Source organism: Phalacrocorax aristotelis, chromosome 2, assembly GCF_949628215.1.
Source record: "Phalacrocorax aristotelis chromosome 2, bGulAri2.1, whole genome shotgun sequence".
NCBI lineage: Eukaryota > Metazoa > Chordata > Aves > Suliformes > Phalacrocoracidae > Phalacrocorax > Phalacrocorax aristotelis.
Window position 1 is genome coordinate 931,353 of NC_134277.1, and position 12,079 is coordinate 943,431.

Sequence of the window (12,079 nt, forward strand, 5' to 3'; positions counted from 1 at the left end):
CCAAAAGGCAGCGGCTGCTGCTGGCGTTGGGCAGCTGGTGGGTGCACGGCACAGCCCCGGGCTCACCTGCGCAGGGGTCCGCCGGCATTCCCCGCTCCTCCGTGAACTGCTGCTCCCCCACAAAGGCCACCTCCTGCTTGATCCGGGACAGGATGTCGGAGGTGGAGATCAGCGACTCTGTGTGCAAGGAGGGACTTGGCTGGTGCCAGGCTGTGGCCGCACAACGTGACCCGTGGCCAACACGCTTTTGGGTGTGGGACCCCCCGACTCCGGCCACATGGGACATCCCCGTCCCACAGCAGTTATGGGGCATCAAACACCCCCGGGAAGATGTGGGGATGGGTCACCTTAGCACAGCCCTTGGGGATGGGTGACTGGGACAGCCCACAGGCTCTGACATGACGTGGTGGCAGTGGGGGATGCATGGCTCTCCCAGCAATGGATGCCTAAGAGCCCAGTACATCAGTCATGGGGGATTTTCCAGGGTCATTCGTGGTGGCCCCCGTCATGCAGTGGGGCTCCAGCTCCCTGTGGGGCCTGGACTGGCGGCGAAGGAGCAGGGACATCCCCAGGGCAAGCAGCGGGGTGGGAAAACACAAGGTAGGAGGTGTTGGGGATGTGGTGGCACCCGGCACTGCCTCACCTGCGCAGGTGTCTTGTGGCAGCTCCCTCTGCTCCAGCTCCCTCTGCTCGGGGATGCAGGGTCCCTCCCCACGCTCGGTGCGGGGCTGCGCCTCGCTTCTGGAGAGGGCACCGTCTGCATGGGGAGACAGCACAGCTGGCACCGGTGGCGGGGCTGTGCCCGCCCGACCCTCCCCGTCGCCGAGAGATGGGGGGACACTCGGGGGGCACACAGGGCTGCCAGGCCCTGGCATCTCTCCTGGCGGAATTTGGCACGACATCTGTGCCGGAGGCCTGTGCAGCGCAAACACTCAAGCCATCGCTTTTGCGGGGCTCGGACCCGCTCTGGCTCCCCAGGGCCAGGCACCATGGGCTGCCCCACGCAGCAGCACCAGCATGGCACGGCACAACACCTCATCCTGTACCCACGCACACACCATGAGCCGCAGAGGGGTCTCCCCTAAACAGGAGGCCCTGGGGCCACAGCGTGTGCCACAACCCACCGCTCCCGGGGCACCAGGGCACCCACATCTGGGACCCTCTGGGGAGACTCAGCCATCACCCCACCCTGCTGGGAAAGGGGCGAAAAGGGATGTTTACCCAGGGAGATCAAAGACTCATAGTTCTCCTTCACCAGGTTATTGTACAGCTCTTTCTGCCACTCCTCCAAATTCTTCCACTCCTCTGCCGAGAAGTAGACGGCAATGTCAACAAATGTCACCGGCACCTGCAGGGACAAGCCCCCGGGCAGCTCAGCAGCGCCCGCTCGCAGGGGAGCCCAGGGTCCCCCTGCCCGGCCCGCAGCCCCCCGGGAACCGTTACCTTGGGGACCTCGCCCCGGGGACCGGGAGGCAGCCGCAGCACCCAGAAGTCCTGTTCTTCAGGAGGTTCTCCACATTCTCCAGGCGCCGCTGGAGCAGCCCGTACTCCTGGATGAGGGTGCCCAGCACGGCCCACTTGCTCTCCAGCTGGTTCCCGAACTCCATTGGCCGTCTTCTCACAGTCCAGGAGCTTCTTCTCGGCCGTGCCGGACCGACCCTCCAAGGCTGAGCAGGCGGGTGGCGAGGAGGGTCGATCTTCCTCTCCATCGCCTGCACCGTGGCCACCACGGTCCCAGAGGGAGGCCTCGGCGGAGTGGAGCTGCGCCTCCCGCACGTGCGCCCGCTCCGGCAGCAGCGGCGGCTGCAGCGGCATCAGGTGGGGGGCCTCCATGTTCCACTCCTGCACCTGGGCCATGGGGAGGACATGGGTGGGAGGGGGCCCACGGTCACCCCCCCGGGTCACGCACAGAGCCCCGGCCCCGCGGCAGGCACCACTTCCCCTGATTTGGGGGACTTCTGGCCACTGCTGCCCACCGCCGCCCCAGCACCCTGCCGGGGACCCCTACAGCCACCCACGTAGCCAAAGCCGGCAGCCCTGCCTGCCCGGGCTGTGGGAAGGGTCCTGCCAGCCCCGGGCACCGCTGGGGACCTGCCCGACGGCCGCCACCGTGCCCACCCCCTGCTAATGACTTGGCCGGACAGGATTTGGCCCCTGGAGCGGTCGGTGCTGCCCAAACGAGGAAGGAGGTGCTGGGGCCTGGTGTGAGCTCTAGAAGGGGACAGGGCAGATGGGCCTGAGGGGGCGGTGAGGGGCAGCCAAAAGGAGGGCCCACCAGCCCTGCTGGGCGGGATGTGTCCCTCTTGGCGGGGTGGGGAGGGATTGCAGTGCAGCCGTGGCAGCTGCAGAGTCCCCATGGGACACTGGCCAGCGCCAGGCGGGTCACCGTGCTGCGTGGGCAGCCGCCAGACCCACAGGGCAGCCACCACCTCCCTGGCACCCCATGCCCCCGCTGCTGCGGGGGCTTCCCTGCCCAGGCAGGAACCCCTGCGGGAGCAGGATGGGGCCAGGTGGGCTGGGAGCAGCTGGGGGCATGGGGCAGCCTGGGCCAGGGGTGCTGGGGGACATCCTGGGGATGCCCTGGGGACACGTGGGCATCCTGGGTCAGAGGTGCCCGGGGACATCCCGGGGACACATGGGGACATCCTGGGTCAGAGGTACTGAGCATCTTGGGGACATTCTGCATCAGAAGTGCTGAGCATCCCGGGGGCACGGGGACATCCCGGGTCAGACGTGCCTGGGGTCATCCCAGGGCTGGAGCCTGCAGGGAGCATCCCGGGGGCACTGGGGCATCCTGGGTCAGAGATGCCCGGGGACATCGTGAGGACACAGGGGTCCTCCCGGGACAGAGGTGCAGAGCATCCCGGGGACATGGGGACATCCCGGGGGCACCGGAGCATCCTGGGGGCATGGGGACATCCCGGGGGCACGGGGACATCCCGGGTCAGAGGTGTTCGGGGACATCATGGGGGCACACGGAGAGCTCCCGGGCCAGAGGGGCGGCGCATCCCGGGGGTACTGGAGCATCCCGGGTCAGAGGTGCTCGGGGACATCATGGGGACACAGGGGGACCTCCCGGGTCAGAGGTGCGGAGCATATCGGGGCACAGGGACATCCCGGGGGCACCGGCGCATCCCGGGGGCACGGGGACATCCCGGGGCGGGTCCCCGGGGGCAGCCCGGGGCCGGAGGGCGCGGGGGCTCGGCGGGCCGGGAGCGCCGGGGGAGGGGCCCGTCGGGGGGTCCCGTCCGGGGCGCAGGGGCCGGCGCGGGGCGGCGGCGGGGAGCGGGCGCGCGGGGCGGCTCCCGGTGCGGGTCCCGGTGCCGGTGCCCTCCCCGCCTCCCCCCGGAGCCGGCCGGGCCGCGCTTACCTGGGCGGGCGCCCACTCGGCCATGGCCCCGCGGTGCTGGGCCGGGCCCCCGGCGGCTGGGACCGGGCCGCGGCGGGGAGAGCGCGGAGCGGAGCGGGGCCGCGCTGCCGCCCGCCGCCGCGGCGGGGCCGGGGCCGGTGCCGGGGCCGGTGCCGGGGCCGCTGTCGGTGCCTGCGCGCTGCGGGCCGGGCCCCGCCGCCCCGCCGAGGAGCCAGGGGCAGCCGGGGAATTGCATCCGCCTCCTCCGGGCTTGGCGGCAGCGGGCGGGGGGGGAGCGGCGCCGAGCGCGGAGCACTGCCGCCTACCGGCACCGGCAGCCCCGGCACCGAGCCCGGGGTCGGCACCGGCCGCGGCACCAGCCCCGAGCCCCGGTATCGGCACCGGCACCAGCCCTGGTATCGGCACCACACCAGCACTGTGCCCCGGGGTCGGCACTGGCACCGAGCCCCGGTATGGGCACCAGCCCCGGCACTGAGCCCTGGTACTGGCACCGGCACCAGCACCGAGCCCCGGTATCAGCACCAGCACTGGCACCAAGCCCTGGCACTGGTGTCAGCACTGGTATTAGCACTGGCATGGGTATCGGCACCGGTATGGGCACTGGCACCGGTCTCAGCACCAAGCCCTGGTACTGGTATCGAAACTAGCACTGAGCCCTGGCACCGTAACTGCCATCGGCACCAGTGTCAGGACCGACATCAGCACTGGTATCAGCACTGGCATCAGCACTGAGCACTGGCACCAGTATCAGCATGGGGACCAGTGTTGGCACCGGCGCTAGTACCAGCACCAAGCCCTGGCACCAGTATTGGCATCTGCAATGGTGTCGGCATCAGCATTGGCACTAGCACCAGTACCAGCATCAGCACCGAGCCCTGGCTGCGGCCCCAGCATCAGCCCCAGCACTGAGCCCAGTGGGTGCCCCGAGCCCAAAGCCGACGGGCTGCCCCGCTGAGCTGGGCACCGCATGCTGGCACCCCAGGGCCACGGCCCCGCAGGTGGCAGGTTGGGGCTGGGGAAGGGGGTGTCTCTCCCCCTGCCCTTGGGCTGCGCTCCTGGGACCCCACTTCTGTCAGCGAGCACCCGGTGACGCCAGAGGGCCCGCAGTCCGGGCCACGGGGTGAGTGCGTGCTGTGGGGAGGGGAGCACCCAGCCACCAGCACCAAGACCCTCATCCTGGCCAGAGGTGGATGGGAGACCCATGTGTGGGGATGTACGGGCTTGGGAGCCCCCCCCTTGCGTGCTCACCCCAACCCCAGGACCCTTCGGTCTAACAGCACTGGGGGCTGGTGCCGGTGCCAGACCAGGGACAAGCATTATGGCCCTGCCTTCACAGAACCCCCTGGGGAAAAGCTCCTCCGGCACCTCGGTGCTGCGGGGTCTGCACGGGTGGGCCGCGGCAGGGGCTCCCCGCTGCCGGCCACGGACCAGGACGGCCCCAGCCTCCGGGCAGAGAGAGCAGTGGGACAAGAAGGGTTAACAGGCTGAGCAGGCGTCACGGGAGCCCGAGCAGCCATTTCGCTGGAGGATGCCATCGCTCCTGTGACCCCTCCAGCGCTGCATCCCCCCCAGCTGGGGCACCTGAAGCCCCCTAAAACCCCCACATCCGTTCCCCACGGCCCAGCGCCCTGGGGGGTCCCCCAGCTGCTGCCTTCCTGGCCCCTGGGGCCAAACGAGGGCTTTCTGGGTCCTGCCCCGGGCCGGGGACGAACGAGGGCGTCCCCTGGGACTGGGGGGACAGACTTATCCCGAGGCGAGGGCTCTTGGGCAGCTGGTGATGCCCCATGGGGGCTGGGGAGCTCCCAAAGCTGGGGGAGGCAGGACAGGGCCCCCAAAGGGAACCACTTAAGCAGCTTTTTGGGGAGCTTGTTCTCTCTGTGCAATTAAGGGGAGGGGGTGGGAAGTGACAGTCGTTGGCAAAATAAAACCAAACCAGCTGAGGTGTGCAGAGCTGCCGCCCGTCCAGCCCTGCCCTCTCCACCCCAGGCCCAAAGGCACCAGGATCCGTCTGCATCCCCTCGCCGGGAGCTCGGCACAGCATCACCTCTGGCGCGGCTGCAGGGACCAGGAGGGCTCCAGGGGACAGCGGTTGGTGGTGGGGACCAGCGGGCAGCACAGCGCAGTCATGTACGCCCCATTTCTTTGGGAAACCAGCAAATAATGGCAGTTTACTGGGCTTTTTTTTCACTCCCCACCCTCTCCTCGTACCCCGCAGCTCTGGGAGGGAAGGAGCCAGCTCCTGCCGAAGGTGGGGACCGGCCGCTCTCCCACCTTCTCTCCAGCTCTGGGCTGCAGGTCCTTGCTCGCGTGGAGCGGGCACGGTGCTGAACGCGCACAAAACCGACACCTTGATGGCCAGGAGACAACAGGGACTCACGCAGTCACCGCGGCTGGCAGCGGTTTTGGTCATAAAAACCCATGTGTCTCCATAAAACCTGCTCCCAGCTGTTCAGGATCGGTGACCCTCGGAGATCGGGGTGCAAAACCAAGCCCTTTTGGTGATGGGTGAGAGGAAGGACCCACTGTGTCACTGCTGCTGGTCCCTGGGGCAGCTGGAATCCCTCCCTGCTTGCGGGTTTGTGCCTCTTGCATCCCCTCCGACCTTCCCCTGCCATGTTTAAGACACCCACCAGGCACAGCCACCTCTGCCGCAAGGGCATGGGGCCAGAGAGGCTCCCTGGACCCCCAGCAGAGTACCAAGCATCCCACGCCCAGGGCAGCGAGCCCCTCGCTTTCGCCTCTCCTCCCACGAGACCTCTCCCTGGCATGTGGTTTTGGTGAGATTTGAGGTTACAGCTGCTCCTGCGCTGTATAAAAGGGCAGGTTAAATCAAGAGACAGGCAGCAGCAGGCAGCGCTGCCCACGATGGCTCACCCGGGTCGGAGATTGTCAGTGCCCGGAGCCAGCACTGAGCCAGTGCTCGTCCGCTGCTGGAGCGGAGCAGGAGTTCCCGCGCTGGGGATGCTGGGAAGAAACGTAAAATATCGGCCGGGACCTGGGGGTTTCCTTTTTCTCGGCCATGGATTCAGCTGGTGTCAGCTCAGGCAGGGTTTGCTTGTTTGATCCTGAGATTTTTCAGAAGTCTTCTACCACGCAGGTTATATTTTCCTGGGGATGCCAAGCCCCGCCAGGGGAAGCTTTGCCCACCCAGGACAGCATTTGCTAAAGACTTTGTGGTGGTGGGGAATTAAAAGCATGGTCTGACGCAGGGGCTTTGCCCCCTCAGGAGGGGTGAGGGGTGCTGGGAGCATCCCCTTGGATCCAGTGGTCGGAGACGGAGGAATCACTGCCCGCTGCGTGGGCCGAGCTGTGCCCCAGCCCGGGAGGAGGACGCGCTTCCCGCCTGCCAGCCCTCTTGCGGGGCCGGGAGTGGGTGCAGGACACCTGGGCTGCAACGCCACGTCCCCAGCGTCTCCAAGATTGGGTGAATTTTGCCCATTTTGGGGACGACAGCTTGAGAGCTGCCCACTCGCTGGCACCCAGCTGGGGCTCTCCCTCGAGGCGGTCGCTGCACCCACGCAGCCCGTCCGTGCCACCACTGCCTCCCCGATGTCCCTCCTTGGGCACCCGAAAGCTCCCACAAGGACATAACTCCGCAAGACCGGCTGCAGCAGGGCACGGCCAAGATCCAGCTGGGCTCAGACCTGTCCCAGGAGCAGCTCAGGCGCCGCCTAGGAAGGGCCTCAGACCAGTGCAAGGGTGCAGAACTAACGCTGAAGCCTCTCCTACAGCTCAGGGACATCCTGAGCCAGAAGTGGCATCTCTGTGTTTAAGAGTTTCTACCAATTCTTCTGGGACTTTATGCACCTGCTTCGCACCCAGCGCGAAGCCCCCGCACCCGCAGCCTCTCGCTGCACGGAGGCCACCCGCGTAACCGCTGCGTAACCGCCGCCTTCCCTTCCCTTTGAACCCGCCGCTTACCGGTTTCACTTGATGCCTTCCAGGTGCAAAACCGTTTCCAATTCTGCCTCCAAACTGGGGCAACGGGGAAGTGCCTGGGGTCTGCACGGGCACAGCCCGGATCCACTTGGGATTATCAATTAGGCACAAGGAGCCAGATAAGGCCAAGCCCCCACAAAAGCAGATGGAGCTTTCTGGGAAAAGGGTTCTTTTTTTGATTGCTTTTACTAAAAAGCCACATTTCCCAGAGAGCGCTTGCACAAGACCTCAGCTTCTGCAGTTTTGCGTTTATCGGCAGCACCCGCAGCCCAGTCGAACCCGCAAGGTGAGAGCCTTCATCTGAAGGGGTAAGTGGAGAGAGAGGCAAGTACACAGAGACTTTAAAAAGAAATAACCTTTTATCAACATTAACCATGAAACACCACCCTCTTAATTTGCAAATCAAACAGAATGGGAGAGGACACTTCGGACGCAATCCACGAAGTGTAATTAAAACAGAAAGGGCAGAAAGCCTCACGTGCCGCGTCCTGGCCTTGTTTCTACCCTCTGGAGAATGGGGAGGCTCTTAAAACTAAAGATGTTTTATGCTCAGATGTGTTTCTGTCGCCGCCGCTCCCGACAAGGTGGTACGGAGCAGGGCCAGCTTTACATTTGCAGATGAAACATGACCTAAGGCTTTTCAAAAACAAATAAAGGTGCTGGAAATTCTCTTTAAAGAAAATCTATCTTGCTAAAGACCTGACCTTTTTTCCCCCCTCTGACTGCACAGCCCCAGGAGTTTATGCAGTTGCTTGTATTTCCCAGGCATGAACATTATTTCTTAAGGCAAGTACTTGGATTCTCAGCTTCAGTTTATTAAATAATATAGTCTATGAAAAAGTCTTACTCTCCTGCCTACAAAAGAATCCCAGACTGGCAGGGGTTGGCAGGGACCTCTGGAGCTCACCCCGTCCCACCCCTGCTGGAGCAGGCACCCCCAGAGCAGGGGCACAGGGCCGCGTCCAGGCGGGGGGTGAATGTCTCCAGGGAAGGGACCCCACAGCCTCTCTGGGCAGCCTGTGCCCCTGCTCTGGCACCCGCACAGGGAAGGGGTTTGTCCTCACGTTCAGGGGGAACTTCCCGTGTTCCAGCTTGTGCCCGTTGCCCCTTGGCCTGGCGTTGGGCACCGCTGAAAAGAGCCCGGCCCCATCCTCCTGACACCCGCCCTTCAGATATTTATAGGCATTGATGAGATCCCCCCTCAGCCTTCTCTTCCCCAGGCTGAACAAGCCCAGGTCTCTCAGCCTTTCCTCCCAAGGGAGATGCTCCAGCCCCTGATCCCCTTGGCAGCTCTGCGCTGGCCTTGCTCCAGCAGTTCCCCGTCCTTCTGGAACTGGGGGGCCCAGAACTGGCTGCAGCCCCGCAGGTGTGGCCTCACTGGGGCAGAGCAGAGGGGGAGGAGAACCTCCCTCGCCCTGCTGGCCACACTCCTTTCCATGCACCCCAGAAAAGAAATAAAGAAAAGAATTAAAACAAAGTTTCCCAGAGAGGAATCGGGAGAACCTCACGATTCCTGGTTCCTGTGCGTGTTCCTGGAAAAAGTCTTGGGTAAGGGATGGCGAGTTCCTACACCCCTTCCCCTCATTTCCCGCCTCAACTTCCCAAGATACCGCACTCAAGGATCGCCTGATTTTTACCCCACTTCAGGCAAGTTTGTTCCGTTCTCCCTCAGCCCAAGCTTCAGGCTGGGACAACCGTTTCTCTCACTGCACTTTCCGCTGCTTACCTCGTGCTCATCTTTTTCTTCTTTTTTTAAAAAAAATATCAAAGCAGCACACTGCTCGGGCAGGGTATTTAGGCGCGGCGCCAAGGGGGCCGCGTCGCGAACACGAGATGCGCAAGGAGACGCGCTGCGAAAGCGGACCCGCAGGAAGGCATCGCGCCGCTCCGGTCTGCTTGGGAACGGGCTGCTTTGCTCTGCGCTGAATCGCCCCTGGGCTACAGCATGCGCAGAAACGCCCCGAGGAACCTCTGCGCGTTCGTGTTTCACGTCCCTTAGCACCGGGCATAAATCTTTGATGCTTTATGTTTTAGGGTTATTTTTTCCGTGGAGACTGGAAACACAATGTTTAAATACAGGTTCAGAAAGAAGCGTTTTTGAAGTCTGGAGCAGTATAACAGCCACGCGCGGAGGGAACGATCGCTCTCGCACATCAGCTACTTGTTTAATCATTCCGGACTAAGCCGAGGCTCAGTCAGGGCAAATCCCCACCAGCATCAGTGCAACTTCCCGGTCCATATCAGGGTCTATATTAGAAACAAAACCAACAAAACTTATCTTTTTTTTTTAGCCGGATCTCCGTCTTAACGTTTCAGCACTTGTTCCATCCTCAGCAGAGGCCAGCTCGGCGCGCCGGCGCAGCGAGGCGCTGCAAGGAGCTGGATTTCTCTCTGCGTGGACTCCGAGTTTCAGGCGAGAGGGTCGGGACGTCGGGAGAAACACACCTGCCACGCCAGCGCCCGCCCGCTTGCAGGCGAAAGAAAACCGACCCAAAAGTTTTCACCGAATCATCGTCACGGCGTCTCTGCCCGGTTCTTCTGTTGCTCGTTTCTCAGGGCACAAGGCATTTCATCGCGGTCCGACTCCGGGTTTCCCCGGCACGTCTGAACTTTTACTGCTCAAACAAGCGCAGGGAATACACCTGACAGCAACCACGGCTCCTCCAGCCGCGCAGCATCCCCGCTAACCCGAGGAGCTAACCTTCCAGCGCCTCTCACGTGCGAGACGCCTGGTTTTGCTACTGAATCTCAACACTTTTGCTTAATTTTGTCGTTTAAGATTTGCTCAGCATTTTGTGCGAGTGAAGCGCTGCCCACTGTCGTCACTTTGGACAGCCGCCCTCCGGCGTGGCTTTCCGCCTCTAACTCCGTTTCATCTTAGTCTCCACTTAAACCTCTGAACAAGGCGATCATTTGTATTTCAGCGCATATTAAGACTCAGATTCAAGCCGCCGTCTCTGCCTGGCTGGACATTCCTTGGCTCCGTGGGGAGCGAGTCGTGGAAGGAGGCAGAGCTTCCCACACAAGGACTTACACCCAGGACTGACTTTCAGCAGCTGCCGAACGACCTGCTGCAGGCGTGCGACCGCGCGCCAGGTCCAGCCCCACCATCCCAGGTGTTCCTCAACTGTTTCATGGAGGGAAACGCAGTTTTGGTAGAACGGTGTTTTATGGGATTTGCTCCACAAGGAATCGCCTCGCTCCAAAGAATCCTCATTCAGGAGCACACGGGGGAGTTGTGAGCACTAAGGCGTTAAGCTGCGTGGGAGAGGAATAAAAGCTGTTCCCAGGGCAATTATGAGAAGGAAATGAAGAGAAGGCAGTGATAAGAGAGTTTTCTGGGCATTGCTCCCGTGTTTGGGACAGGCAGGGATCCCCTGGGGCCAAGCATATTCTCCCAGTCCCCTTCAGAAGTTATCGCATTCCACCACAGCACCAGCTGTTTCTTGCTTTGCTGCTCCTCACGGGAACCCGAGGACATCGACTTCCCTCAGGGGCTCCATGCAAAGCAGGTGCTCGAACTGGTGCCAACGCGACTTTGTCCCTGCAACTGGAAGAAGTTTTCATTTGAGTTTGGAGTCGGTAGTTTAGAGAAATTAAATCGGCGTCTCACCCCCAGTAAATGGATGTTTGAAGCAACTGATTCTGGTCATTATTTCTGCGTGACGGTGCCGTCACTGCCACTGCTGCCGCCCCACGACTGTAACTGCTGAACTAACGCTTTTTTGTGTGTGTCGTTGCTGTTTTTACCTCAAACCCAACCATTCACCTTAACCCACGCTCCTGGAAGCTCCCTTTCCTGCTTATAGCTCTGTCAACAGTCCCGTTCCCATCATGACGCTGTCTCGCTCTTCTCAGACCTGCAAAACTCCCAGGGTTTTTCTGCATTAACACAGATGCGCTGTTTGGGGCACCAGAAGAGTTTTTTAATAATGCTTTTGGTACAGGCAATGCTGTTCTGTACATGTTCTCCTCCCAGATATGAATCATCTAGCCGCTAATTAAAATCAGCTCCTGATCAATGACTATTAGGCCGGCACCAGTTGCCTTTCACGCTTGAACTTGATTCAGTTCAGTAAAACCACCTTATCCTGAAGCTTCCCCTCTAACCAATGTATGAGCCATCACCTCGGGAGGGAGAGGGATTTTTTTGATAAGGGACTGGAAAATCTGTCCCAGGAAAGTGGCTGGCGCACTGATTACATGTATATGTTGTGAGTGCGCAAGTGATTAGTGAGTCTCGGCTTTTCCATAAAGCTCTTCTCACATTCCGTACACTTGTAAGGCCTCTGCCCCGTGTGAGGTTGCTGGTGGCGAATCAAGTCTGCGTAGCGGCCAAAGCTGTTGCCGCAGCCCGTGCATATGTACGACGGTTCCTGGCTCTTTTTGGTGTGGATTTGCTTATGTTTTAGAAGACTGATTTTCAATTTAAAAGTCTTCTGACATTCGGTACACAGATACAGTCCTTCTCCTGCACAGGCTTGCTGATAAAAAAGCACCTCTTTGAATTCATTAGTTTCTCTTTCCTCAAGAGAGCTGTGACCTCTTCTGCCCCCGGTTGGGTTTGCCGGATCTGTTGCTGAACGCCGAAGGCTCTCAGGTGTCACCCCCTTGTCTGAAATCTGGCCAGCCGGGTCTCGGGATCCCCCCGAGAACGATCCACGCGGTTCTGTATTTTCGGAAGCCTCTGCGTGACTCCGCGACTTGGATGTGATCGCAGTACCGCGGCAGCCTGGGACAGAAAGATTCCAGCGTTCCCATTACGTGACG

General features: G+C 61.7%; 1 protein-coding gene across 1 annotated transcript in view; it reads right to left on the reverse strand.

Moving 5' to 3' along the window:
* LOC142053979 (uncharacterized) overlaps nucleotides 1–12,079 on the reverse strand; it is a 40,035-nt gene that overhangs the window by 1,472 nt on the left and 26,484 nt on the right. The window contains 12 exon segments of the mRNA XM_075086185.1: nucleotides 67–177; nucleotides 644–757; nucleotides 1,222–1,348; nucleotides 1,444–1,493; nucleotides 1,496–1,607; nucleotides 1,609–1,665; nucleotides 1,667–1,690; nucleotides 1,692–1,733; nucleotides 1,735–1,848; nucleotides 3,371–3,418; nucleotides 3,420–3,671; nucleotides 11,512–12,041. Coding sequence (XP_074942286.1) covers nucleotides 67–177; nucleotides 644–757; nucleotides 1,222–1,348; nucleotides 1,444–1,493; nucleotides 1,496–1,607; nucleotides 1,609–1,665; nucleotides 1,667–1,690; nucleotides 1,692–1,733; nucleotides 1,735–1,848; nucleotides 3,371–3,418; nucleotides 3,420–3,671; nucleotides 11,512–12,041 — 1,581 coding nt within the window.